The sequence below is a fragment of the Pan troglodytes genome, chromosome 6 (genome assembly GCF_028858775.2).
Source record: "Pan troglodytes isolate AG18354 chromosome 6, NHGRI_mPanTro3-v2.0_pri, whole genome shotgun sequence".
NCBI lineage: Eukaryota > Metazoa > Chordata > Mammalia > Primates > Hominidae > Pan > Pan troglodytes.
In genome coordinates this window covers 8,491,729-8,518,721 of record NC_072404.2, presented here as the reverse complement: position 1 = coordinate 8,518,721, position 26,993 = coordinate 8,491,729, and the positions used below count along the sequence as shown (strand labels likewise).

Below are 26,993 nucleotides of genomic sequence, written 5' to 3'. Positions count from 1 at the left end.
CCCCGAGGCTGCGGGCGACGGGAACGAGCCGAGGCCTCGCGGACGCCCGCCCGGCGTCGCCCCCTCGCCCGTTCTTACCGTGTCCAAGGCCGGCTCCCCGGTGCCCAGGAACATGGTGGCGGCGCTGCCCGGCCGCCCCTCAGGGTTGCTGGCTCGGGCGTCCGGGTCTGGGGATCCGCGGGCAGCCCTGGCCGCCCGCAGCCTCGGGGCCTTCCCTGGCGCCGGCCCGCGACCCCGCTGCCATGGCAACCAGGCCGCCGACCTACCCAGCCGGGTAAGCGACCTGCGTTCCCCCTGGAGCGACCATGCGCGTGCGCAGAGTCCGCGGGCGCCGGCCGGCCGACCAGGAGCGCTCCCGGAGTTCCCGGGGCGGAGCGCGGGGGCTGAGAGGGGGAAAAAAACCGGCCCGGCGCAGTGGCTCGCGTCTGTAATCCCAACACTATGGGAGCCTAAGGCAGGAGATTCAATTGAGCCCAGGAGTTTGATACCAGCCTGGGCAATGTAGCGAGACCCCGTCTCTCGAAAAATAAAATAAAAATAAAAGCCAGGCATGCTGGTGCACGCCTATAGTCCCAGCTCCTCGGGAGGCTGAGGTGGGAGGATCGCTTGGAGCCCAGGAGGTCGAGGCTGCAGTGAGCTATGATTGCACCACTGCAGTCCAGCCTGGGCGACAAAGCAAGACCCTGTCTCAATCAAACAAACACACATAATAAACTTTCGTTTGCTTTCAGGGTCTCACCCAGGGCACTTTGCTCTACGTGCTCCCTGTGCATCAGTACCTCTTGCCACTCTCCCACCCTTGGGCTTCGCAAACTTTTTGCCCTTCTCTTACCTAATTATAGAGCCAGCGCCTATCTACGACCTTTTATCTGTGATTCTGAATTCCACAAACTTCCAAAAGCCTTTCACAACTCATTTGAAGGCCAGACCAGTCCTAACCTCAACTCTCCGGGAGGAAAACTCTGAGCTGAGGCTATTTATAGTGCTTATTTATCCCACGGGGTGTACATGAGTGAGTTTCACTGAATGACTTCTTTTTTTTTTTTTTTTTGACGGAGTCTTGCTCTGTGGCCCAGGCTGGAATGCAGTGGTGCGATCTCCGCTCACTGCAACCTTTGCCTCCTGGATTCAAGCGATTCTCCTGCCTCAGCTACCCGAGTAGCTGGGACTACAGGTGCGTGCCACCACGCCCAGCTAATTTTTGTATTTTTAGTAGAGATGGGGTTTCACCACCTTGACAAGGATGGTCTCGCTCTCTTGATCTCGTGATCCGCCCGCCTCCACCTCCCAAAGTGCTGGGATTACAGGCGTGAGCCACTGCACCCGGCCCTGAATAACTATTAATACGTTTAATTATGGGGTGTGTGTCACACTCTGCTGTAGTCTCATATTTAATGTACATGTGCCATATCACATTTCTAAAATCTGAACAGTTCTGAATTCTGAAAAAACATTTGTCCCCAAAAGTTTGAGATAAGAAATTGTGGACCTGGGCCAGGCACGGTGGTGGCTCACGCCTGTAATCCCAGCACTTTGGGAGTCTAGGGTGGGTGGATCACTTGAGGTCAGGAGTTTGAGACCAGCCTGACCAATATGGTGAAACCCTGTCTCTACTAAAAATACAAAAATTAGCCAGGGGTCGTGGGTGCCTGTAGTCCCAGCTACTCAGGAGGCTGAGACAGGAGAATTGCTTGAACCTGGGAGGTGGAGGTTGCAGTGAGCTGAGATCACACCACTGCACTCCAGCCTGGACATCAGAGCGAGACTCCACCTCAAAAAAAAAAAAAATTGTGGACCTGTGCAATACAGTATTCAAATCTGGAGCCAGACTGCTTGGGTTCAAATCCAAACTGTGCCAATCCAGTAGCTGTAAGCCCTTATGAGTTAGCCTCTCTGTGCCTCAGTTTCCTCATCTGATGGGCTGCTAGTGGTACTCTCCTACAGTTGCTGTAGAATCATACAAGTTTACAGTAAGTGAAGCACTCAGCACAGTGCTGTTGTTGAGTTTTCTTTACTCCACAATTACCTAACTGGGTGAATATTAGTATCTCATTTCACAATGAGGAACCAAATTTCAGGGAAGATAACTGTGCATTTCAAACTTTTTCACACATGTAGTTCTAAGGATGTACGTGTGTGTGTGCGTGCAGGGGGCATGCAAGCGTCAGGGAAGTTGCTTTTCCAAGGTTACCCAGCACGGCTGGGCGCGTTGGCTCACGCTGGTAGTCCCAGCACTTTGGGAGGCCTAGGTGGGCGGATCACCTAAAGTCAGGAGTTCGAGACCAGCCTGGCCAACATGGTGAAACCCCGTCTCTACTAAAAATACAAAATTAGCTGGGCGTGGTGGCCCACACCTGTAATCCCAGCTACTCGGGAGGCTGAGGCAGGAGAATCGCTTGAACCCAGGAGGTGGAGGTTGCAGTGAGCCAAGATTGAGCCATTGCACTCCAGTCTGGGCAAAAAGAGTGACACTCCGTCTCCATAAATAAATAAATAAAATAAAGGTGACCCAGCAAAGTCAGTGCTTTTAAATTTTTAAATTTTAATATCCATAGGAATTCTGCTTTGTTTCCTAAATCTGGTGTTGGCTCCCAACAATCTTGCTATAAAACAATGCTTTGGGAACATGAGCCTTGTCTATCCACTGGCTTTGAGACTCTCGAACACACAGTTAGTGTTTTGAACTCAATTTTTTGGACCTAGTTTTTCTGCCTGTTTGCTTTCTTAAAACACAGGGTCTTGCTCTGTTGCCCAGGCTGGAGTGCCGGGGCAGGATCATAGCTCACTGCAGCCTTGAACTTCTGGGCTCAAGCGATCCTCCCGCCTCAGCCTCTGGAGTAGCTGGGACCACAGGCGCATGCTACCAGGTCTGGCTGATTTTCTTTTTTTTTTTTTGAGACGGAGTCTCGCCCTGTAGCCCAGGCTGGAGTGCAGTGGCACCATCTTGGCTCACTGCAACCTCCGCCTCCCAGGTTCAAGCGATTCTCCTGCCTCAGTCTCCCGAGTACTTGGGATTACAGGCGCGCGCCTCCACGTCCGGCTAATTTTGGTATCTTAGAGATACAAAAATTAGAGACGAGACGGGATTTCGCCATGTTGGCCAGGCTGGTCTCGAACTCCTGACCTCGTGATCCGCCCGCCTGGGCCTCCCAGAGTGCTGGGATTACAGGCGTGAGCCACCACGCCTGGCCTTTTTTTTTTTTTTTTTTTTTTTTTTTTTTTTTTTTAATTTTAAGAGATGGGGTCTCGCTTTGTTGCCTAGGCTGGTCTCAACTCCTGGCTTCAAGCAATCCTCCCAACTGCGCCTCCTAAAGGGCTGGAATTACAGGCATGAGCCACAGCGCGGCCGCGGAGGACTGAATTTGAGAACCTGAAGCTAAATGACCAAGGGCTTTGGTGCACGGATCAGGACGCTTCTCTCCGGCACATAGTTTTCTCGCTCCCGCCGGTGCAGACACTGGGCGCTCCTGCAGGCGAAGCCCCGCCCCTCCGGACACAACCCCGCGCCTTCCTCAGAGATCCCCGCCCTCGAGACGCCCCGCCCACCCACCGGATGCTCGGCATGAACCACTAGGCGCCTGGCGGGGGTGATCGGTCGGAGCGACCGGCTTGGCGCCTGCCTGTCCCCAGCCCCTCTCAGCTTGAACTCCTTCCTTCAAGTCTGGGCCCTCGAGGCTTCCAGAGCGGCCTCCAGCGGTGCAGTCTCAGTTCCCCACGCCAGCCGTCTCCGTCCTCCGCCTCCTCCGGGCCTGGCAGGTGGCACTGTCCGGAGGCGGAGCCTTGGGCGAGGGGTGGTTGCGGCGGAGGACGCAACCGAGCGGTGAGGCGCGTGAGGCTTCGGGGGTCGAGGTCGTGGTAGTGGGGCGTGGGGAGGCCAAGGCCCGGCCGAGGGGGCGGGCGGGCCAGGGAGCAGCCCAGCCCGGGGCGTGCGCGACCTGGGCTCGCTTCCCAGCCCGACTGTGGCCGCCTGCTCTGGCGCCCCTTCTGGACTCTCGGGCCTGGCGCTCGCGGCCAAAACTGACTCCAAAGTGTGGGGAGGGTTCCTCTTCCCGGGACGCAGCCTTCCCGGGCATTGGCAGACGGTGCCCCGGTTAGACAGAGCCGCTGACCACCCCGACCACCCCGCCCACCCCCGAGGCTGGACGCACGGATGCACATCCCGTCCTGGGAGAGACAGGCGCCCCTTCCTTTCCGCACCCCGCCGCCCCCCTCTCCCCCCCGCCGGCTTCAGGACGTCAGATGCAGCCACCACTAATCCTGGGAGGGACAGACACACGGACAGGTGCCCCTTCCCCTCCTCATCCTCCTACTGGCTGCAGAACAGCAAATGCAGCCACCACTGACCCTGAGAGGGACAGACACACGGACAGGCGCCCCTTCCCCTCCGCACCCCCCTGCTGGCTTCAGGACGTCAAATGCAGCCACCACTTGACGCTGGGAGGGACAGAAACTTTCCAGCCCAGGCTGGCCCTGGGGCATGGGTAGACATCCCCCTGCACACATGGCTGACCCCGGAACTCAAAGATGCCCCTGACTCTGGCCCACCTGCAGCTTGGGCCAGCACCACGCTGTTGCCCCGACTGCACCAAAGACCAAGGGTGACAGACTTTGAGTTCCGGAGGCCTTGTGGTTTCAGCTAGACCCTCATCTGCCCCTTTCAGCCCCGCCACCAGCGCTCAGGGCCCCACCTAGACCAAAGCTTTGCATCCATCCCTGCAGTACAGACCTCTGGTCTGGGGATCATGGTTCTCCTGGTCTGAGATGAAAGTTCTGGGGCCCCTTCCCAGGCCTGAGCAGGCATGGTGGGCTGCTGTGACTAGAGCGAGCTGGGTCTGGAGTGGGCATTGAGGTGTGGCTCTCACATTGCCTTTGCAGGGCCTGCGGCCTCACCATGGACCCGGAATGCGCCCAGCTGCTCCCGGCTCTCTGTGCTGTTCTGGTAGATCCCAGGCAGCCGGTGGCAGATGACACCTGTTTGGAGAAGCTCCTGGACTGGTTTAAAACGGTCACTGAAGGAGGTAAGGAGGTGGTGCTGCTGTTTACTGCCTATCCAGAGACCAGACGCAGAGCCTGGGACAGGGAGCAGGGGCCAGGTGGGGACTCCCCTGTCCTGGAGGAAGGGCAGAAACTGCCAATCAGATGTCTTTCCTTCACTTCCTAAGGATTATCTGTGGCAGACTGAGGGCAAGTTAAGATGAAGCCCGAGAGAATGATCTGGAGAGTTAGAGCCTGAAATTCAGCCAATTCAGCGACGATCAGGGCACCCCAAGGTTCAGTTCTGCAGAAGGCGTGAACAAACTTGTTTTGTTGTTGTTCTCATTGTATTTAGTGTGTTTAAGACATCAGGTTTGTTTTCTTTCTGATTATGAAAGTAGGGGCCAGATGCAGTGGCTCATACCTGTAATCCCAGCACTTTGGGAGGCTGAGGCGAGCGGATTGCTTAAGTCCAGGAGTTCAAGACCAGCCTGGTCCAACATAGCGAGACGTCATCTCTAAAAAAAAACAAAACAAAAATTAGCTGTGCCTGGTGGCACACCTGTAGTCCCAGCTACTCTGGAGGCTGAGATGGGAGGATCCTTTGAGTCCGGGAGGTAGAGGTTGCAGTGAGCTGTGATTGTGCCACTGCACCCTGACCTGGGTGATAGAGTGAGACCCTGTCTCAAAAAAAAAAAAAAAAAGTAATACATGTTCTTTAAAACATGAACAAAAGAGTAAAGAGGAAAATTAAACCATCGACGTTTTAATTTACTCCCAGCCTTTTCATAACACATAAAGCTGTATTTTTCTGGGGAAAAAAAAATGAGGTCATACCGTAAACACAATTTTGGTGTCTTGCTTTCTCTCTTGCTATCATAGTGAGTGTTTTCTCCACATAATATGTTAATGTTATTGACTACATGTTATTTGCTGTAGGAATAGACCATAATTAATTGAATCACTCCACTGTCAGATGTTTATATTTCTCATTTTTCATCATTTTAAGTAGTGTCATAGGTCAGGCGCAGTGACTCATGCTTGTAATCCCATCACTTTGGGAGGCCAAGGCGGGTAGGTCACTTGAAGTCAGGAGTTCGAAACCAGCCTGGCCAACATGGTGAGACCTCGTCTCTACTAAAAATAAAAAAATTAGCCGGGCATGGTGGCACGCGCCGTAATCCCAGCTACTCGGGAGACTGATGGGGAGGATCGCTTGAACCCAGGAAGCGGAGGTTGCAGTGAGCCCAGATCGTGCCACTGCACTCCAGCGACAGAATGGACTCCGTCTCAAAAAAATAGTGTTGGTCGGGCGCGGTGGCTCACGCCTGTAATCCCAGCACTTTGGGAGGCCGAGGCAGGCAGATCACGAGGTCTGGAGATCAAGACCCTCCTGGCTAACATGGTGAAACCCCGTCTCTACTAAAAATACCGAAAAAAAAAAAATTAGCCGGACGTGGTGGTGGGCGCCTGTAGTCCCAGTTACTTGGGAGGCTGAGGCAGGAGAATGGCGTGAACCCAGGAGGCAGAGCTTGCAGTGAGCCGAGATCACGCCACTGCACTGCAGCCTGGGCGACAGAGCGAGATTCCGTCTCAAAAAAAAAAAAAATAGTGTCATAATGGCTTTCCTTTTACATAAATATTCTCGCATGTAAATGTTTATTCTCATGGTTGATAATTGCATTGGGATAGACTGCATGTTGTTAATTTCTGCTATTCTTTACTTCCTTTTTCTGGTTTACCGTGTTCTTTTATTCTTTTTATTTTTAAATTATATTGTTTTTTTTTTTTTAAGGATGGGGTCTCACCGTATTGCCCAAGCTGTTTTCGATCTCCTGGGCTCAGGCAGTCACCTGCCTCTGCTTCCCAAAGTGCCTTTTACCCTCTTTGAGCTAAATATCTAGGTCTTCCTTGTTTTCTAATATATATATTTAAGGCCAGGCACGGTGGTTCATGCCTATAATCCCAGCACTTTCGGAGGCTGAGGCAGGCAGATCACTTGAGGTCAGGAGTTGGAGACCAGCCTGGCTAACATGGTGAAACCCCGTCTCTACTAAAAATACAAGAATTAGCCTGACGTGGTTGTCCATGCCTGTAATCCCAGCTACTCGGGAGGCTGAGGCAGGAGAATCACTTGAACCTGGGAGGCAGAGGTTGCAGTGAGCCGAGATAACGCCATTGCACTCCAGCCAGGGCAATGGAGTGAGACTCTTGTCTCAAAAAAACATATATATATATATATATTTAAGACTATGCATTTCTCTAAAAGTATGACTTTAGCTACATCTTACACGTTTTACATTGCAGTACTTTGGTTTTAATTTAGTTCTGAGTATTTTATGCTTTTCATTATAATTTTTTTTCACCCACAAGTTATTTAAAAGAGTATCCTTTAGTTTCAAAATATGGATTTTTCCAGTCTTTTTATTATTGATTTTTAATTTACTTTGTGGAGGTTAGAAAACATATGTTTTGAATCTTTATAGCTGTTGAGACTTTTATTGAGACATAGGACCCAGGCGAGTTTTCTCAATGTTCTAGAGATTTCACTATATGATTTTGATGTTTTGGTATTTGAAGGTCTTCAACTGTGGCCTAGTTTGTAGTAGTCAGTTTTTCTTTTTCTTTTTTTTTTTTTGAGCCAGGGTTTTTGCCCGTCACCCAGGATGGAGTGCAATGGCGTGAACACGGCTCACTGCAGCCTCGACCTCCTGGGCAGTCCGCCTGCCTCATTCTCTTGAGTTGCTGGGATCAAGGTGTGTACCAGGCCCAGCTATTTTTTTTTTTCCCATAGAGATGAGGTCTCACCATCTTGTCCAGGCCAGCTTGGAACTCCCGGGCTCAAGCAGTCTTCCCGCCTGGGCTTCCCAAAGTGCTGGGATTACAGGAGCGAGCCACCATGCCTGGCCTGTATTTAAATTTTAAGAAGTATTTTTCAGTAGCTTTATTGAGATATAATTTGCATACCATGCCATTCTCCCATTTAACGTGTACCAGATCCTTTTATAGTTTGTAAGCATGAGATATATATAGATAGATAGATAGATAGATAGATAGATAGATAGATAGATTTTTTTTTTTTTTTTTGAGACCAAGTTGCTCTGTTGCCCAGGCTGGGGTGCAATGGCACAATCTTGGCTCACTGCAACCTCCGCCTCCTGGGTTTCAAACGATTCTCCTGCCTCAGCCTCCTGAGTACCTGCGATTAAAGGTGCATGCCACCATGCCCGGCCAATTTTTGTATTTTTAGTAGAGATGGGATTTCATCATGTTGGCCAGGCTGGTCTCGAACTCCTGACCTCAGGTGATCCCTCCACCTTGGCCTCCCAAAGTGCTGGGGTTACAGTGGAGAGCCACTGCACCCAACCTAAGCATGATAATTGAGTGCTCAGGCGCATGTGTGAGATGTGGCACCATGGAACCCTGGTATGATGTCGGTACGTGACCCGTCTGACATGAGAAATGGACAAAATAAATAAATAAATGGTACCAATTCAACAGTTCTTAGTAAATTTACAGGGCTCTGAAATCATCAGCACAATCTAATTTTGTTCCCCCTAAAGAAACCGAGTCTGGATTCACAGTGAGTCCCTGTTTCCTCCTCCCTCCCAGCCTCTGTCATTTCTCCTGCATTGTACTTGATGGAAAGAGTGTAGTTTCCACACTCGTTCATTAGTTCAGACCTGCTATGTTCTTGCTAATTTGTTTGCTTGTTTCTGAGAGGTGTGTAAAAAGCTTACACCAAGATCATGGATTCATGATTTTTCTTTGAGATGCATCCTTTTTTTTTTTTTCGCTTTACATATTTTTTTCTTTTTCTTTTCTTTCTTTTTTTTTTTTTTTTTTTTGAGATGGAGTCTTGCTCTATTGCCCAGGCTGGAGTGCAGTGGCGTGATCTCGGTTCACTGCAGCCTCGACTTCTTGGGCTCAGATGATTCTCTCACCTCAGCCTCCCTAATAGCTGGGACCACAGGAGCCCGCCACCACGCCCGGCTAAGTTTTTGTATTTTTTGTAGTGACGGGGTTTCACTATGTAGCCCAGGCTGGTCTCAAACTCCTGGGCTCAAGCAATCTGCCCGCCTTGGCCTCTCAAATCGCTGCGATTACAGGTGTGAGCCACTGTGCCTGGCATTTTTTTTTTTCTTTTTTTTTTTGGAGACGGGGTCTCACTCTGTCACTCAGGCTAGAGTGCAGTGGTGTGATCACGGCTCACTGTAGCCTCAACTTCCTGGGCTCAAGTGATCCTCCCACCCCAGCCTCCTGGATGGCTGGGACTACAGGGACACACCACCACACCCAGCTAATTTTTTGTATTTTTTTGCGGAGACGGGGTTTCACCACGTTGCCCAGGCTGCTTTACACGTTTTGAAGTGAGGTTAGGTATACATAGATGTAGGAATGTTGTGTCTTTCTGGAATTTATCTCCGTGATCAGTGAACTTTCTTCTGCCTGAATACTGCTTTTTGCTTTACAGCCCATTTTGTTTGCTATTCCTGTTGCTACATCAGCTTCTTTAAAGTTAGAATTTGCCTACTGTGTCTTTTCTCTCCTGCTCCCAGCCTTTCCTGTCGTTGCATTTTATTGCTTTTAGAAACACCACATTGCTTGTTTTTAGTGTTTAATTTAATCTCAGCAACTCTTTCTTTTAACAGATAAGTTTGATCTCTTTCATTTGTTGAGGCGACTGTTAGATTTGAATTCTTTTGTATTTTTTAATTTCCTGTGCCTTACCTTTGTGCCTTTATCCTCCTTTTCTGCCCTCCATCAGATTGATAAAGCTTTTTTTTTTTTCTTTTAAATCTTTCCTCTTCTGGTTTTGAAGTTATACATTCTATTTATGTTCTTTTTTTTAGACAAGTTCTTGCGCTGTTGTCCAGGACAGTGGTGTAATCACGGCTCACTGCAGCCTTGACCTCCTGGGCTCAGGTGATCTTCCCATCTCAGCTTCCAGTGTAGCTGGAACTACAGATGCGGGCCACCACGCCCAGCGAATTTTTATAGAGAGGGGATCTTCCTGTGTTGCCCAAGCTGGTCTTAAAACTCCTGGGCTCAGGCGATCTGCCCACCTCGGCCTCTCAAGATGCTGGGACCACAGGCTTATTTGTGTTCTTCAGTGGCTACCCTTATATTTTTAACATGAGAACCGGATTTTTTAAAAAGTGTGAAGTTAATTAGACTTTCCATTCTCTATCCAGGCAACTGAAGGACCTCAGAGCACTTGAACTTCAGGCCATCACAACCTTCTATAATTGTCGTTAGTATTTTAATTCTGTTTTGTTTCAAAACCCTTCAACAATGATTTTTTAGATTTTGAACTCAGTGGGGTTGTTTTTTGTTTGTTTGTTTGTTTGTTTTTGAGACAGAGTCTTGCCCTGTCACCAGGCTGGAGTGCAGTGGTGCGATCTCGGCTCCCCGCAACCTCCACCTCCCGAGTTCAAGCAGTTCTCCTGCCTCAGCCTCCCAAATAGCTGGGACCACAGGCGCCCGCCACCGTGCCTGGCTAATTTTTTATATTTTAGTAGAGACAGGGTTTCATTCACCATGTTTGCCAGGATGGTCTCAATCTCCTGACCTCGTGATCTGCCTGCCTTGGCCTTCAAAAGTGCTGGGATTACAGGCGTGAGCCACCACGCCCCGCCTTTTTTTTTTAGAGAGACAGGGTCTCCCTCTGTCGCCCAGGCTGGAGTACAGTGGTGCAGTGATAGCTTGCTGCAGCCTCGAACTCCTGGGCTCAAGCAATCCTCCCGTCTCAGCCTCCTGAGTAGCTGGGACTGCAGATGTGTGCCACCATGCCGGGCTAATTTTTTTTTATTTTTTGTAGAGACAGGGTCTTGCTATGTTGTTCTCCTGCCTTGGCCTCCCAAAGTGCTGGGACTACAGGTATGAGCACCTCACCCAGCCTGCAGTGCTGATTCAGGTGGACATAGTGCTTTTTGGGTCCTGGCCTGGTTCTCCTCCTCTGCATGCTCCTCACTCTCCTTACTGAACCACATTCCTTCCACAGGGGCTTCTCACTGGGAAACTCTCCCAGCCTTTGCCTCAAAATGTCTTTTTCCCCCACTGGTGCTTTTGAGCGATAGCATAGCTGGTTATAGAAATACAGGATGCCAGTTCTGGAGAGGAATGTTTGTTCCGTTGTACCTGCTTGCATGGAGCACTGTCTAAGGAAAAGTACCCATTTGAAAGGTGAAAATGCTCTTCCACTTTTTTTTTTTTTTTTTTGGAATGGAGTCTCACTCTGTCGCCCAGGGCTGGAGTGTGCTGTGTGCAATGACGTGGTCTTGGCTCACTGCAGCCTCTGCCTCCCAGGTTCAAGCGATTCTCCTGCCTCAGCCTCCCAATTAGCTGGGACTACAGGCATGAGCCACCACACCTGGCTAATTTTTTGTATTTTTAGTAGAGATGGGACTTCGCCATGTTGGCCAGGCTGGTCTCGAACTCCTGAGCTCAAGTGACCACCCGCCTTGGCCTCCTAACGTGTTGGGATTGCAGGCGTGAGCCACCACGCCCAGCCTGGTCTTTCACTTTAATTTGCATTTCTTTTTCACTATCAGTGAGACAGAACATTTTTTCAGCATTTTTGGCCATTCACCTGTTGTGAAAGGTGACAGTGTTCCGCCTTTCACCTGTTGTTAAGGTGTTGGCTTTCTAGCCCTTACTGAATTAAAATTATGAGTCATTTGCCGTATTTGTTGCAGATATTTTTTTCCCAGTTGGATCCCTAAATCTAACACCCTGCAAGAAAAAGGTCTGGGAATTGCTAGGAGAAGAGCGGTCATCCAGGGGGACACCTGGTGCCGTACCCCTGGTGACCCCTGGGCTGGGCCGTCCCCACAGAGTCCAGTGTCGTGCTGCTGCAGGAGCACCCCTGCCTGGTGGAGCTGCTGTCCCATGTGCTGAAAGTCCAGGACCTGAGTTCTGGGGTCCTCTCCTTCTCACTCCGCCTGGCAGGAACCTTCGCAGCCCAGGAAAACTGCTTCCAGTATCTTCAGGTGAGCCTGGGGCCTCCCACCTGAGTGTCCCGTGGAGAGGTGGGCAGGCTTTTCCTCCCGCAGCCAGGCGGGGCATTTGTAGCCATCACCATCCCAAGTCCCAGCGGCCTGCCCCGACCCTGTGTCCTCACTAGAACTGCATGTTTTTTACCCCCGACTGTAGCCCCCTTTGAAAAATTCGCCCGGAGTGATGCTGGGGCTAAGGAGTTGAGGTTTTTTGGAATAAGATGACTGGCACGGGCTCCCAGCTCTGACCGGCTGTCTGAGCTTGCCCACGGCCGCAAGCCTCCGTCTCTTCCTGGGACGGAGACAGGAGTCGCAGCCGCGCCGTGGCCTCCGTCTCTTCCTGGGACGGAGACAGGAGTCGCAGCCGCGCCGTGGCCTCCGTCTCTTCCTGGGACGGAGACAGGAGTCGCAGCCGCGCCGTGGCCTCCGTCTCTTCCTGGGACGGAGACAGGAGTCGCAGCTGCGCCGTGGGGTTGTCGTGAGGACCAAACGAGACCGCACATCCTGCACCTCCAGCGACCCAGCCTACAAATGAATGAATAACTAATGAGAATGTGAATGACTAAAGAGAATGTCTTTTTTTAAAAAAATTAATTTTATTTATTTTTATTTTATTATTATTTTTCGAGACAGAGTCTTGCTCTGTCACCCAGGCTGGAGTGCAATGGTTCGAACTCAGCTAACTGCAGTCTCCACCTCCCAGGTTCAAGCGATTCTCCTGCCTCAGCCTCCCAAGTATCTGGGACTACAGGCACCTGCCACCACGCCCAGCTAATTTTTGTAGTTTTAGTAGAGACAGGATTTCACCATTTTGGCCAGGCTGATCACGAACTCCTGACCTCAAGTGATCCGTCTGCCTCGGCCTCCCAAAATGCTAGGATTACAGGCGTGAGCCACCATACCCGGCCTTTTTTTGTTTTGTTTTTTTAGAGACAGAGTCCTGCTCTGTCGCCCAGGCTGGAGTGCAGTGGCAGCTCACTGCAGCCTTGACCTCCTGGGCTCAAGTGACCCTCCCCATTCAGCTTCCCGAGTAGCTGGGTCCACAGGTGCAGGAACCACACCTGGCTAACTTTGTTATCTTTGGTAGAGATGGGGTCTCACTATGTTGCCCAGGCTGGTCTCAAACTCCTGGTCTCAAGCGATCATCCTGCCTCGGCCTCCCAAAGTGTTGGGATACAGTCGTGAGCCACTGCTCCCAGCCAAGAATTTCTACATAGCAAGGCATGAGAGCTCGAGAGCCTTCCAGAGCTGTGTCTTCCAGCTTCAAGTGCCTCAGACAGGCACCGCTGAGTCTGTCAAGGGATGCGTGGTGTGAGCTTCAGGGCCTTTGCCCGTCTAGCACGATGGCTTCTCTTGGTGCCTCACAGGCCCTCGCCAGGTTGTGTGAAGGCACATCCAGTACCGTTAGCTTGCCGTTCACGATGCCCCCCAGTTAAGCAGCTGCAGGCTCCCTAGCAGCCCACCCAGGCACCATCTTGCTGCAGGACAGACTTTCCAAGGTGTCCTAGGGTGCTGCCGTACAGTGAATCCGGGGGCCCTTGTCTGTCAGCAGCTGGTATGAAAGTACCCTCCAGGCTGGGCACGGTGGCTCATGCCTATAATCCCAGCACTTTGGGAGGCTGAGGCAGGCGGATCACCTGAGGTCAGGAGTTCGAGACCAGGCTAACCAACATGGTAAAGCCCCATCTCTACTAAAAATGAAAAAATTAGCTGGGTGTGGTGGTGGGCACCTGTAATGCCAGCTACTCAGGAGGCTGAGACAGGAAAATAGCTTGAGCCCAGGAGGCAGAGGTTGCAGTGAGCCGAGATGTGCCACTGCACTCCAGCCTAGGCAACAGAGTGAGACTGTCTCAGAAAAAAAAAAAAAAAGAAGAAAGTGTCCTCCAAAAGTATCTCCACCAGCCCTGGAAAACTGAAAACCCATCTCTGCTTTGCTCCACATCCCTGGAAACCTACCAGGTCCCCTCACCTCTTTTTTTTTTTTTTTTTTTTTTTTTTTTGAGATGGAGTCTCGCTGTGTCACCCAGGCTGGTGTGCAGTGGTGCGATCTTGGCTCACTGCAACCTTCGCCTCCCGGGTTCAAGCAATTCTCCTGCCTCAGCCTTCTTAGTAGCTGGGATTACAGGTGCATGCCACCACACCCAGCAAATTTTTGTATTTCTAGTAGAGATGGGGTTTCACTATGTTGGTCAGGCTGGTCTCGAACTCCTGACCTCGTGATCTGCCCTCCTCGGCCTCCCAAAGTGCTGGGATTACAGACTTCAGCCACTGCGCCTGGCCACCCTCACTTCTTTTTTTGCTTCCCAGCAGGGGGAGTTACTACCAGGGCTCTTTGGGGAGGCAGGACCCCTCGGCCGAGCAGCCTGGGCCGTCCCCACCGTGCGCAGCGGCTGGATCCAGGGCCTGCGCTCCCTGGCACAGCACCCCAGCGCCCTGCGCTTCCTGGCCGACCACGGTGAGTGCGCCCACACCCCACCCCATTCCTCATCCTGCCTGTGTGATCCCAGGGAATTCACTGCACCTTGCTGAATCTGAGTGTCTGGTCTGTGCGATGTCTCAGGGTTGTTGCAAAGACTGCACTGTGACAGTACGGCTGTCCAGTGTTCTCTGGTTGGCAGGTCAGGCCCTAGGAGCCAGGACGGCTTTCTCAGCCACTTACAGATCAGCCGTGAGGACTCAGTCTTTGAAACTATTTGGGAGCCAGGCGTGGTGATGCATGGCTATAGTCCCAGCTACTCGGGAGGCTGAAGCAAGAGGATCACTTGAGCCCAGGGGTTCGAGGCTACAGTGAGCAGTGGTTGAGCCACTGCACTCCAACTTAGGCAACAGAGCAAGACCCCGTCTCAAAAAACAAGAAACGAGGCTGGGCACGGTGGTTCACGCCTGTAATCTCAGCACTTTGGGAGGCCGAGGCGGGTGGATCACCTGAGGTCAGGAGTTCAAGACCAGCCTGGCCAACATGGTGAAACCCTGTCTCTACGAAAATACAAAAATTAGCTGGGCATGATGGCGGGTGCCTGTAATCCCAGCTACTTGGGAGGCTGAGGTGGCAGAATGGCTTGAACCTGGGAGGTGGAAGTTGCAGTGAACTGAGATCGCACCATTGTACTCCAGCCTGGGCAACAGAACGAGACTCTGTCTCAACAACAACAACAACAACAACAAGAAGGAACAAATTGGGAAGCATCACAAGCTGTGTGTGTTTAACGCTCGGGGGGAGGAGGTGCTTGTCTCCAGGGAGCTTCAGTTCCTGTTCTTTTTTGCTTTTGAGTGGAGAGGCATTTGGGGGCATCTTGGGGTCCCTCTGCTATTTGTATCTTCCCTGAGGCCCTCTGCCTCCCCCAGCTCTATTCTGGCTCACCCCCTTTTTCCTCTCTTCCCCCATCCCCTACCCAGGTGCGGTCGACACCATCTTCTCCCTTCAGGGAGACTCCAGCCTGTTTGTGGCCTCGGCGGCCAGTCAGCTCCTGGTACACGTCCTGGCTTTGTCCATGCAAGGTGGAGCCGAGGGACAGCCCTGCCTGCCGGGGGGTGACTGGCCCGCGTGTGCCCAGAGGATCATGGATCACGTTGAAGAGTCCTTGTGCTCCGCGGCCACCCCCAAGGTCACTCAGGCCCTGAACGTCCTGACCACAACCTTCGGGCGCTGCCAGAGCCCCTGGACGGAAGCCCTGTGGGTGCGGCTGAGTCCCCGCGTGGCGTGTCTGCTGGAGAGAGACCCCATCCCCGCCGCACACTCGTTCGTGGACCTGCTTCTCTGTGTGGCTCGGTCAGGGCCCCGGGACGCAGCTGGGGGGCCTGGGTGGGCAATTGTTTTCCTCGGATAACGCCCAGGGATGTCCCACTGGCAGCCAGAGACTCTCTGAGGACGTGGCCTGCAGTGAAGCGGCACCGGGGTGACCCTGGAACCCTCATGGGGAAAGGCCTGTCTTGGGCTGGGCGCCTCCAGCGCCGGAGCCATGGCAGTCTCAGCCAGGCCTCGAATGGGGTTTTGAGGGTGGGGGAGTAATTTTTCTCTCTGGGGTCTCCCTGCAGTTCTCCCGTGTTCAGTTCTTCCGACGGCAGCCTGTGGGAGACAGTGGTGCGGGCTCTGAGCTGCCTGGGTCCCACCCACATGGGACCCCTGGCTTTGGGGATCCTGAAGCTCGAGCACTGGTATGGTCTGGGGTGCATTTCATTCCGAGGCGGGTGCTGGGAGCTGGGGCAGGCAGGGAGGTTGAGAGCGCGGCCCTCATGGCAGGGGAGTTCCGGACACCAGGGACAGTCAGGCGGCCGTGCGGGGTGTGACTGGGCGGTGCGTGGGTTGTGCGCAGCAGCTTCTGCAGGATCTTTAGCAACAGAATAATTGTTTCAGACCAAAGCTCTGCGAGATCCCCAGAGGTGAGAAGAATGCGGGAGCTGCTCTGCTCAGAGCAGGGTGGTCCTGCCGACGCCCTGCGCTCCGCTGCCCTCCCACCTGTCCCCCACCGCAGCTTTGGTTGGGGGTTTCGGAGCTCCCCAGCACACACACCATGCGGGTGGGGGGCCTGGGGGCGGTGCAACGGCAGAGCCTGGGGTCAGGACAGGTGGGAAGGCCGTGGATGGTCTGCCAGTGTTCCAGGTGGGCTCACATTAGGGGTGGAAGTGACCTCAGGACCTGCTGCCCACAGGGCCCAGGGGTACCATGAGGGTCCAGCTCTGAGCTCCGGGGTCTCCGAATGTTTAGGAGAGAGTAGACCGGGGGAGGATGGAGGAACAGGCCCGGCCCTGCAGGAATGCACTGTGGGGACACTGCCTCCACCTGGGCCCAGACGTGAGGGCAGGTCCCTCCCACAGAGTGGACGCTGTACACACCTGGGGACACCCGGGAGGCTGGGGGCACCCCATCCCTGTCCCCCTGAGCGGGCACTGCCCCTCTCTCTGGGTGCATGGCCAGGCCCTCCTGGAGGCCCCTCAGCATCTGCTCCTAAGGACATCAGGAGTGTCAGGCCCATCTCCTTGGTCAGGCCTGTCCTCCCCGCCACTCTGTCCCATGGCGTCCCCTGGCCAGTGGCCTGCAGAGAATGTTTCTCGGGGGGTGTCCCAACCCCCTGGCTGATTTGCCCCAGGCTTGCTGGGGACATTAGGAGCACAGCCAACTTGTCTCGCAGCCAGGGTCGCGGCACTCACCTCGCGTTTGTCTCCAGTCCACAGGCACTGAGGACCCAGGCCTTCCAGGTCCTTCTCCAGCCCCTGGCCTGTGTCCTGAAGGCCACGGTTCAGGCCCCCGGACCCCCAGGTGTGCTGCTCAGAAAGGGCTGGGAGGGCAGAACCTGGGTCCCTGCGGTTGGGGGAAGGGAGATGGATGAGAGTACCTGGCTCGCCACCCCCGCCCCACTTTAATCACACCCAGGCCTCCCTCCAAGAGCAAAGGGGACCGGGGACATGGCCATCTCCCCTGGTGAGCTGCTGCCCTGCACCTAGGTCCTGGCCTGTGCTGTGGGTGGTGACTGTGGGGTGGCTGGTGACCGTGGGGAGGCTGAAGTGCTCTCTAAGGGAGCTCTTCCTGGCTTGGCCCCCAGGCTTGCTGGACGGGACGGCAGACGATGCCACGACGGTGGACACACTCCTGGCCTCCAAGTCGTCCTGCGCGGGCCTCCTGTGCCGCACCCTGGCTCACCTGGAGGAGCTGCAGCCGCTGGTAGGTGCGGCCCGGTCCTCATGCAGCCCAGCAGCATCCGTGCTGGCAGTGGGACCGCAACGTAGGCTGACGCCCCCCACCCCTTGCTGCCCCAGCGCCCTTGCATCCACGCCAGCAGTGGGACCACAACCTTGGCTGATGTCCCCCGCCCCACATGCCTCAAAGTCCCAGCACCCCTGCATCCACGCCGGCAGTGGGACCGCAACCTTGGCTGACGGCCCTCTTCCTCGCAGCCCCAGCGCCCTTCACCGTGGCCCCAGGCGTCTCTACTGGGGGCTACAGTGACTGTCCTGCGGCTCTGTGACGGCTCAGCTGCCCCTGCCTCCAGTGTGGGGGGCCACCTCTGTGGGACCCTGGCGGGCTGCGTCCGGGTCCAGCGAGCAGCCCTCGACTTCCTGGGGACACTGTCACAGGGGACAGGTGAGTGTGTTCTGTACGGCTTTGGCGTGAGGCGATCCCCGTGCCCCCACTCCCCTTTCTGCTCGGAGGCACCCGGGAACTGCTGTCCCTCTCTGTTTCTTCCTGGGGTGGGGGCTGAGGGGTGCAGGGGCCGTGCAGGAGGTTTCAGCTGGCGGATGAGGCCTTGTTCTGCTCCTTCCCAGAGTTGATGGGGAGGGTCCTAGGGTGGGGGTGGGGGTGGTTTATCCACTCACCTCTGTCTCAGGCCCCCAGGAGCTGGTGACGCAGGCGCTTGCTGTCCTCCTGGAGTGCCTCGAGAGCCCCGGCTCCAGCCCCACGGTACGGTGGTGGGGATAGAGAGCGAGGAGAGGAGGGAGGCAGAGGCAGTGGGACCCACCCCTGACTCCACCCCGTCCCGTGCAGGCCTCTGCGGATGGGGCCTTCACACAGGGCCACAGAGCTGCTGCTCAGAGAGCTTCACGACGCAGGTGGCTGCATGGGGCGGGCCCAGGGCCTCTTGTTGGTGAAGATACATCAGCACGCAGGGGTGTGTGGGGCCGTGGGGAGCAGGGGCACTGGCCAGGCGGCCTGCGGGGAATTCTGGACAAGGGAAATGAGGTGGTACCAGGACGGCCCTGGGCGTGGGCTTTGGGTTCTCCTAAGCGCCGTTTGTGAACGTGCCCACTCCACAGCCCCTCACGGAGCTGGGCCCTGGCAGGTACAGACCTTGTGCCACCTGCCGCTGAGCAGACAGCAGACAACTTTGGAGGAAGGACCCAGGGCTTCTTGGGATCCTAAGGAAAAGGTGCCCTGCGTAATTGGTCATGTTTTGATGTAGAAATCCCGTTGCCTGGGTTGTGGGTCTTCTGGTGAGGGCTGCCACCACCTCCTCCTGCTCACAGTCTGGGAAGCCGGTTCTGCAGCATATTCTGCCCTATTAAAATCAGCCCAGGAGGGGCGTGGGGCTCACAGCTGTGATTACTGTGCGTTGGGGGGCCGAGGTGGGGGGATCAATGGAGCCCAGGACTTTTGAGGCCAGCCTGGGCAACATAGCAAGATCCCATCTCTACAAAAAAATAGAAAAATTAGCCCCAGGGGTATAGCTCAGGGGTAGAGCATTTGACTGCAAAAATTAGCCAGGCATGGTGATGTGTGCCTCTAGCCCCAGCTACTCATGAGGCTGAGGCAGGAGGATTGTTTGAGCCTGGGACGTGGAGGCTGCAGTGAACTGTGATTACAGTCCAGCCTGGATGACACGTTGAGACCCTGTCTCTAAAAAAGAAGGAAGCCCAGCGTTCCCTTCTCTCTCCACTTCCTGTCCCCATTGCTGTCCCTGGAGTATGGGCAGCACAGGTGAAGGCGAGGGGGACAGACAGACAGCCTGCCCCTCCGTCTCCCGTGGCCCTGCAGCCCACCCTATCTGCTCCAGGTTCTGAAGAAGGCCTTCCAGGCCACGCTCAGGTGGCTCCTGAGCTCACCCAAGACCCCCGGCTGCTCTGATCTCGGCCCCCTCATCCCGCAGTTCCTCAGAGGTAACGCGGCCCCTTGCAGGGGTGAACGGAGCTGGAGTCGCAGGGGTGGAGGCAGCAGGGGCTGGGTGGAATGGCTCAGCTGGCTCTGAGGGCAGGGTGAGCCTGGCCCCAAGGTCACCCTGACCTGTCCCTTCCCACCCTAGAGCTGTTCCCTGTGCTGCAGAAACGCCTGTGCCACCCCTGCTGGGAGGTGAGGGACTCCGCCCTCGAGTTCCTGACCCAGCTGAGCAGGCACTGGGGAGGTGAGTGCTGGCAGGTGGAGGGGCTGCCTTCCCCGCCTGTGGGGGGCTCACTGAGCCAGGGTGCACCAGCAGCCTCTTGCTGGCTCTAGAAACTTGGGCCATGTCGGCTGCCCACAAGGGGATGGAGGCAGAGGCCGAGGCGACAAGGCTCGGCCCTCAGTCACAGCTGCATGTGGCCGTTTCGACCCCCAGGACAGGCCGACTTCAGATGCGCACTCTTGGCTTCAGAGGTGCCTGAGCTGGCCCTGCAGCTCCTCCAGGACCCTGAGAGTTATGTCCGAGCGAGCGCGGTGACCGCCATGGGGCAGCTGTCCAGCCAGGGCCTGCACGCCCCCACCAGCCCTGAGCATGCAGAGGCCCGGCAGGTAGGAGGTGGCGGGTTCCTCAGCCAGCAACTCCCGCCTGGCCATCGTGTGTGCTCGTTTGCTTGCGGGTGGGCGAGGGGCCAGCATGCAGCGTGGGAGCAGCTGCTGCTGTGGGCAGCGCCTGCAGGAGTGACTGCCGAGGCCCTGGGGCTCTGCTGGGTGTGGGACCTGCGTGCTTCGCCTTCTGTCTCCCCAGCACCCTCCACTTAGGCGTGGTTACCTCCATTTGACAGATGGGTAAACTGAGGATTGGAGGGCCGTGTGCTCACCGCGCAGCATGGGAAGGTGTCAGAGCGGGCTGTGGCCCTAGACTGCATGTCCGGGGCCAGCCCCCATGATGTACCGGGGTCCTGTTGCGGGAGCCTCGCTCCTGCCACCCCACCAACCATCCGCACTTGCTCCCTGTCCCCCAGAGCCTGTTCCCGGAGCTCCTGCACATCCTCTCCGTAGACTCGGAGGGCTTCCCACGGCGGGCGGTCATGCAAGTCTTCACTGAGTGGCTGCGGGACGGCCACGCCGACGCGGCCCGGGACATGGAGCAGTTCGTGGCCACTGTGCTGCAGGTGGCGAGCCGGGACCTGGACTGGGAGGTCCGCGCCCAGGGCCTGGAGCTGGCCCTCGTGTTCCTGGGCCAGACTTTGGGGCCGCCGCGTACCCACTGCCCCTATGCCGTGGCCCTACCCGAGGTGGCCCCAGCCCAGCCACTCACCGAGGCACTGAGGGCTCTCTGCCACGTGGGGCTCTTTGACTTCGCCTTTTGTGCCTTGTTTGACTGCGACCGCCCTGTGGCGCAGAAGTCTTGTGACCTCCTTCTCTTCCTGAGGGACAAGATTGCTTCCTACAGCAGCCTGCGGGAGGCCAGGGGCGGCCCCAACACTGCCTCCGCAGAGGCCACCCTGCCGAGGTGGCGGGCGGGTGAGCAGGCCCAGCCCCCAGGGGACCAGGAGCCTGAGGCTGTGCTGGCCATGCTCAGGTCCCTAGACCTGGAGGGCCTGCGGAGCACACTGGCCGAGAGCAGCGACCACGTGGAGAAGAGTCCCCAGTCCCTCCTGCAGGACATGCTGGCCACGGGAGGCTTCCTGCAGGGGGATGAGGCCGACTGCTACTGAGCAGAACCAGAGTCTGCCACTGGGGCTCAGAACCAAGGGAGGCAGCACCATGTCCTTCTGTGGGACACTGCCAGCCCCAGGGCTCCAGACCAGCCCGGCGGATCCTCTGGGGAAGCCAGGACCAGGAGAGAAGCAAGGTCAAGAAATCCCACAGTTTGATGTATTAAAGAAATGACTTATTTCTACTCAAAATAAATGGCATTGAAGTCTTTCTTTAACCCTTTTTGAGTTAATTTAATAATAATGATCTGAGACAAGGGTCCAGTGTCATTCATTCGCATGTGGATATCCAGTTTTCCCAGCACTGTTTATTTTTTATCTATCTGTCTGTCTGTCTGTCTAGTCTATTTTTTGTGATGGAGTTTCGCTCTTGTTGCCCAAGCTGGAGTGCAATGGCACAATCTCAGCTCACTGCAACCTCTGCCTCCTGGGTTCAAGTGATTCTCCTGCCTCAGCCTCCCGAGTAGCTGGGATTACAGGCGCACGCCACCATGCCTGGCTAATTTTTTTGTATTTTTAGTAGAAACGGAGTTTCACCATGTTAGCCAGGCTGGTCTCGAACTCCTGACCTCAGGTGATTGACCCACCTCAGCCTCCCAAAGTGCTGTGATTACAGGCGTGAGCCACTCCACCCGGCCAATTTATTTTGGTTAAAATTATTCCTGGGGGATGGGCGCAGTGGCTCATGCCTGTAATTCCAGCACTTTGGGAGGCCGAGGTAGGAGGATTGTTTAAGGCCAGGAGTTTGAGAATAGCCTGGACAACATAGCAAGACCCCATCTCTACACATTTTTTTTGTTGTTCGGAGATGGAGTCTCAGTCTTGTTGCCCAGGCTGGAGTGCAGTGGTGTGATCTCGGCTCACTGCAACCTCCGCCTCCTGGGTTCAAGCAATTCTCCTGCCTCAGCCTCCCCAGTAGCTGGGATTACAGGCGCCCACCATCATGCCCGGCTAATTTTTGTATTTTTAGTAGAGACAGAATCTCACCAGTTTGGCCAGGCTGGTCTCAAACTCCTAACCTCAGGTGATCCACGTGCCGTATCTCTTTTGTTTTTAATTAGCTGGGCATGGTGGTATGCACCTGAAGTCCCAGCTACTTGGGAGGCTGAGGTGGGAGGATTGCTTGAGCCCAGGAGTTCGAGGCTGCAGTGAGCCGTGATCACACCACCGCACTCCAGCCTGGGTGACAGAGAGAGACCCTATGTCAAAACAACGCATTGAGTGCTTGGAGTTCTCTGCATTCTTGGCAGCACCTCAAATCTGTGCTAGCACCTCAAATCTGTGCTAGAGAAGATCTGTAGCCCTAACTTCTCAAGAACTTTTTCTTTTTGCTTCTCTTAGCACCAAGTGTCTTTCGTGTGGAGGGAGCAGGGCTAATTCCCGTTTCATTCTTACCCTAAGAGGGTAGACCTTTAGGTTTTCAGCTTAAGGTGGGAAGGGTTTTCTATAATGCTCCCCATTTTAGGCAGGACTGGCCCTGACTTCTGTCCCCCTGACCCCACAAGGCCACAGAATGAGAACCCAAGTTTGCTGGTTTTGGCAAATGCCCTCCAACAAAAGGGCACCTCCCGGGTGGCATAGCCATGGGCTGGTGTGCCCCACCAGGGTGCAGCAGTGACATCAGTCCCGCCTCGGGGCACATGTCCCTTCCCGGTGACAGCAGGCTAGGTGCCTGGACCAGCCGTTTCCCTGAAGACAATGAAACACGCTGGGTGAAATATCCAAAGGCCAGGAACACTGAACAGCTGACAAGATAGCAGGTAATTAAATGCCAGGCCTCGTGCTGGAGGAAAACTGGACTCGGATACAAGGCCCTCCCATAGGGATCTGGAGAGCCTGGCTCTCAGCTCTGGCCTGGGGGAACTCAGACAGGGAGGGGCTCTGCGGATCAGCTGCCCCTAGGCAGTAACACTGAACCGCAGTACCCAGTGAAAAGAGACTGCAGGGCCCAGCGTGGTGGCTCACGCCTGTAATCTCAGCACTTTGGGAGGCCGAGGTGGGCGGATCTCTTGAGCTCAGGAGTTCAAGACCAGCCTGGCTAACACGGTGAGACCCTGTCCACTAAAAATACAAAAATTAGCTAGGCATGGTGGTGGGCACCTGTAATCACAGCTACTCGGGAGGCTGAGGCAGGAGAATCACTTGAATCCGGGAGGCAGAGGTTGCAGTGAGCCAAAATCGCACCACTGCACCCTATCCTGGGCAACAGAGTGAGACTCTGTCTCAAAAAAAAAAAAAAAAGGAGCGAGCCGGGGCGCAGTGGCTCACGCCTGTAATCCCAGCATTTTGAGAGGCCGAGGCGGGTGGATCACTTGAGGTCAGGAGTTCAGGACCAGCCTGGCCAACATGGTGCGACCTTGTCTACTAAAAATACAAAACTTAGCTGGGCATGGTGGCGGGTGCCTGTCATCCCAGCTACTCAGGAGGCTGAGGTAGGAGAATCGCTTGAACCCGGGAGGCAGAGGTTGCGGTGAGCCAAGATTGTGCCACTGCACTCCAGCCTGGGTGACAGAATGAGACTCTGTCTCAAAAAACAAACAAACAAAAAAGAGACTATAAACTCACACCAATCATTACCTCGTAAGTGCAGTTAGCTCAGGAAGTACAATATTTCCAAAAAGGTGACCACAGGGAGAAAAACATGAAGATAACCACCAGCTCAGACCCAGCCGGGGCTTGTGGCCACGCCCACCTGCTCCTGTGTGTCCTGGGCCTCGGGCAAGCCACTCATCCTCTCCCCACTGTTTCCAGTCTGTAAGCTGGGATTAGTGACGCTGCCTTCTCAGTTGTGGGAACCTAGAAGGCAGCAATGGGCCTCTCTCCCTAGGTTGCAACCCGGGGCTGGCACGTAGTAGGTCTGTTTCCAGCTGCCACACACGCTACCTTACCAGGTGTCCCCAGGAGACAGGACAGGGTGATGGGCCCATTTCACAGGGGGAAAAACCGAGGCAAAGAAAGGCAGTGGAGACTCGTGCTTCTGCTTCAGTAGCTCCTGCCATGGACTTGACATGGGAACCCCCTCCCACAAGCTCTGTCCCCGGCACCCTCTGGCACTGTTAGCCAGCGGAATCCAGCTGTCACCACGGCCTGGTTCTTAGCACCCCTGGGAACTTTTAGAGCCTCTGGCCTGTGCTAACTGAGGTTGGGCAGCTGCTGGCCAGGGCCCTAGAGAGAGGGGTATCAGGTAGCTAGTGCTGAGTAACAAATAGCTCCAAACACATGACTTCACATTTCCTTAGTACTAAAGGGCCTGGTGGTACTGCTGCTCATTGCTAGGCCTGGCAAGTCCTGGCTGGGCTCACTCACACATCTGTGGGCAGCTGGGAGCTAGCTAGTCCAGGATGGCCTCAGCTAGGGTGACCCAGGCTCCATCGCCCTCTTGCCTTCCAGCAAAGCAGCCCAGCCCGTTCTTGTGCTATAGCAGGAGTCGGGGAGAGCAGGCAGAGGCACGCATGTCCCTGGAGGCTTAAGCTCAGAGCTGGGAATGTCATTGCTGTCACCTTTTATTGGCCACAGCAAGTCATAAGACAGGCTCAGATTGAAGGATGGGGAAGTAGACGCCACCTCTAGACAGGAGTTGGGGCAAAGTCACACGGCAAAGGGCGTGGTGATTCAGGGAGGAGTGGGGCATCGGGGACACGTTTGTAACTGATCTACCACAGAGGGGAGCCCCCCTTTGAGAAAGTGCTTGGTGGGCCTTGGTGCTTACGCAGCCACGGACCAACCTGCTAGATGGAGCCTTCAGTAGGGTGGCGGGACGTCAGTTTAGCCTCAGGATTCGACTCTGAGCCTCTTGCGAGACCACGTCTTGGGCAGCATCGTAGCCCCGGCTGTGAGCACAGAGTGGCTCTTCCAGAAAGTTTGCTGAATGACTGACTGACCTAAGTCAGTCCCTGTGCCAGGCAGCCCAGAGGGACCAGCCCAGAGCCTCCTTCTCGGGGTGCAAGCCTGGCTTGGGATTGGGGGGTGTCTGCACTCGTGGAGCCCCCCATGCCTGCCGGGAGCCTGAAGACGCAGAGACCTCCTGCCTCGCCTCGCCCCCTCCGTGGGGACCCTCTTCCCCACACTCCTTGGTTCCTGTCGGAGCCAAGATGTGTCACCATGGAAACCGCTTGGCAAACGCTGGCAGGCAGAGGCGGCCAACAGCAGCTCTCCCGATCGAGCTCCGGGCGCCGGCTGGAGCAACGTCGCGGGACGGCATGAGCGAGCACACCCGGCCGTGTGTGACATGCGTGGGGACAGAGGCCGGGGCGGCTGCGGGAGGGCGTGCGGGGAGGTCAGGGCGCCCCGGCGTGTGTGCGCCCACGTGTGCGCTCGTGCGTGTGGGTGTGTGCGCGCCTGTGCGTGTGCCAACAGTGCAGCCACATCGGAGCGCATGTGCTCCGAGTGTGATGGCCGCGTGGGCCGGTGCAGGGTGTGTGTGGGGATGGGGGTGTCTGATTGGTGCTGTGACCTGCGGCAGCACAGCCGCCTGCGTTGAGCGCCCACGGTGGGCTGGACATTGCACTAGGTGCTGACAGGACCGGCAGAGGTGGCCACTGCCCTCGTCCCCAGCCTGCACTCCTGGGCGAAGGCTGACGCTGAACAGGTACTTGTAAGAGTCGCCGAAGTGCGTGCCGGGAGGGTTCTGGGAAGAGGCAGCTGTGGGGCCTGAAGCCTAAATGTGGGGTGGGAGGCATCCAGGCTGCTGCTCCAGGCAGAGGGCACGGCCCGGGTGTGAGCCACCACGCATGGCCCCAAGGGCCTTCCTGTGTGTCCAATTCTGGGCTCAGAAGGTGGGGCTGGGCTCAGAAGCAGGGGGTCACCCTGCAGAATATCTAAGAAGGCTGAGGCTGTGTGGGCACATGGACCCAGCAGGGAACAAGACTTGCCCATTGCTCTGACAGACTCGAAGATGGATCTGGCCCTCGTCCCTGCTTTCCCTCTGACCCCAGGCCCACCCGGCAAGACTGGCTGAAGTCACATAGCAGCCTGGCCCTGGCCCCTCTGAGCCTGTGGAGAGCCCTAGTTGTCTGTGACTGGGGAGGGGGGATCAAGAGACCCAACTGCATTGCCTGCCCTCCTTCCCAGGCTTCCAGTCCTCCCAGCGGATCCCACCTCTGCACCTTTGCCCAGGCTGTGCTGAGACCTGGAAGGCCCCTTCTCTCCCTACTCCATCTTGACAAAGCCTTCCTGCTTCAGCTCAGAGGCACCTCTTCCAGGAAGTTGGCCCTGATGGCCCCAGTGGAAGGGAAGTTCCTTTCAACTGAGTGGGGAGGCGCCCCAACCTAGCAGCCCCTCCCAGACCCCAAGCAGCCTTGGGGCTCCCCAGGCACTCGCCTGGCAGAACGGAAGCAGGGGTGGCGGCTGAGGTCTGCCACCCTCGCTGAGCGCCCTGCAGCCCCCGTGGTTGCAGTTTTACTTGTTTTGAAAGCCCCGTTAATGATCAGTAGTTTGGGAAAGGGGGCCTGGCTGGGCTAGACTGGGGGGACATGGAGCCCCAGGGACCAGCCAGGCCCCTTTCTGACCAGACCTCTAATCTGATGTGATGGCACCACTGGTGGGTGGGACACAGCTGTCCCCAGAATGTACCTGGGGGAGGAATGACTTCACCTCCCCTGCCGGGTGAGTCACCTTCTGGGGGGTGGGGGGGCGGTGGATGGAAGAGGTCAGGCTGCCTCATTCCCCTAAGACACTGCTGGACCTGCTTCCCCTTTTGAGGGCAGAGAAACCTCC

General features: G+C 55.6%; 2 protein-coding genes and 1 pseudogene across 37 annotated transcripts in view; 2 read left to right on the top strand and 1 right to left on the bottom strand.

Annotated features, from left to right (window-relative positions):
* IQCE (IQ motif containing E) overlaps nt 1-210 on the bottom strand; it is a 55,027-nt gene extending 54,817 nt beyond the window's left edge. For 8 of the 21 annotated variants that reach the window (XR_010158766.1, XR_010158767.1, XM_054687337.2 and 5 more), the window contains exon 1: nt 79-210. Coding sequence is in view for 10 of the 21 variants with exons in the window: in XM_054687337.2 (XP_054543312.2) it covers nt 79-114 (36 nt within the window). In the remaining 11 variants the exon portion in view is untranslated. The remainder of the gene's footprint in view (nt 1-78) is intronic. The other 13 variants (XM_063815176.1, XM_054687343.2, XM_054687346.2 and 10 more) reach the window with 5 other exon arrangements.
* BRAT1 (BRCA1 associated ATM activator 1) lies at nt 5-21,496 on the top strand. 16 transcript variants are annotated; one of them, XM_009442511.5, is made up of 16 exons: nt 3,531-3,820; nt 4,876-5,018; nt 11,812-11,966; nt 14,280-14,427; nt 15,369-15,741; nt 16,008-16,127; nt 17,138-17,229; nt 17,513-17,631; nt 17,865-18,051; nt 18,296-18,369; nt 18,454-18,577; nt 18,723-18,835; nt 19,460-19,562; nt 19,706-19,804; nt 19,997-20,169; nt 20,583-21,496. In XM_009442511.5, exons 2-16 carry the CDS (start codon nt 4,892-4,894, stop codon nt 21,276-21,278), a joined length of 2,703 nt encoding a protein of 900 aa, XP_009440786.4. In that variant the 5' UTR covers nt 3,531-3,820; nt 4,876-4,891; the 3' UTR covers nt 21,279-21,496. The 16 variants fall into 16 exon arrangements, with proteins under 16 accessions (XP_063671255.1, XP_009440786.4, XP_063671254.1 ...); XM_063815183.1 differs by having other exon boundaries at nt 3,795-3,825; XM_054687349.2 differs by lacking the exon at nt 3,531-3,820 and adding an exon at nt 3,823-4,282 and having other exon boundaries at nt 14,283-14,427.
* On the top strand, nt 8,335-8,430 carry LOC112209948 (small nucleolar RNA U13; annotated as a pseudogene).
* Nucleotides 21,497-26,993: the final 5,497 nt, after the last annotated feature.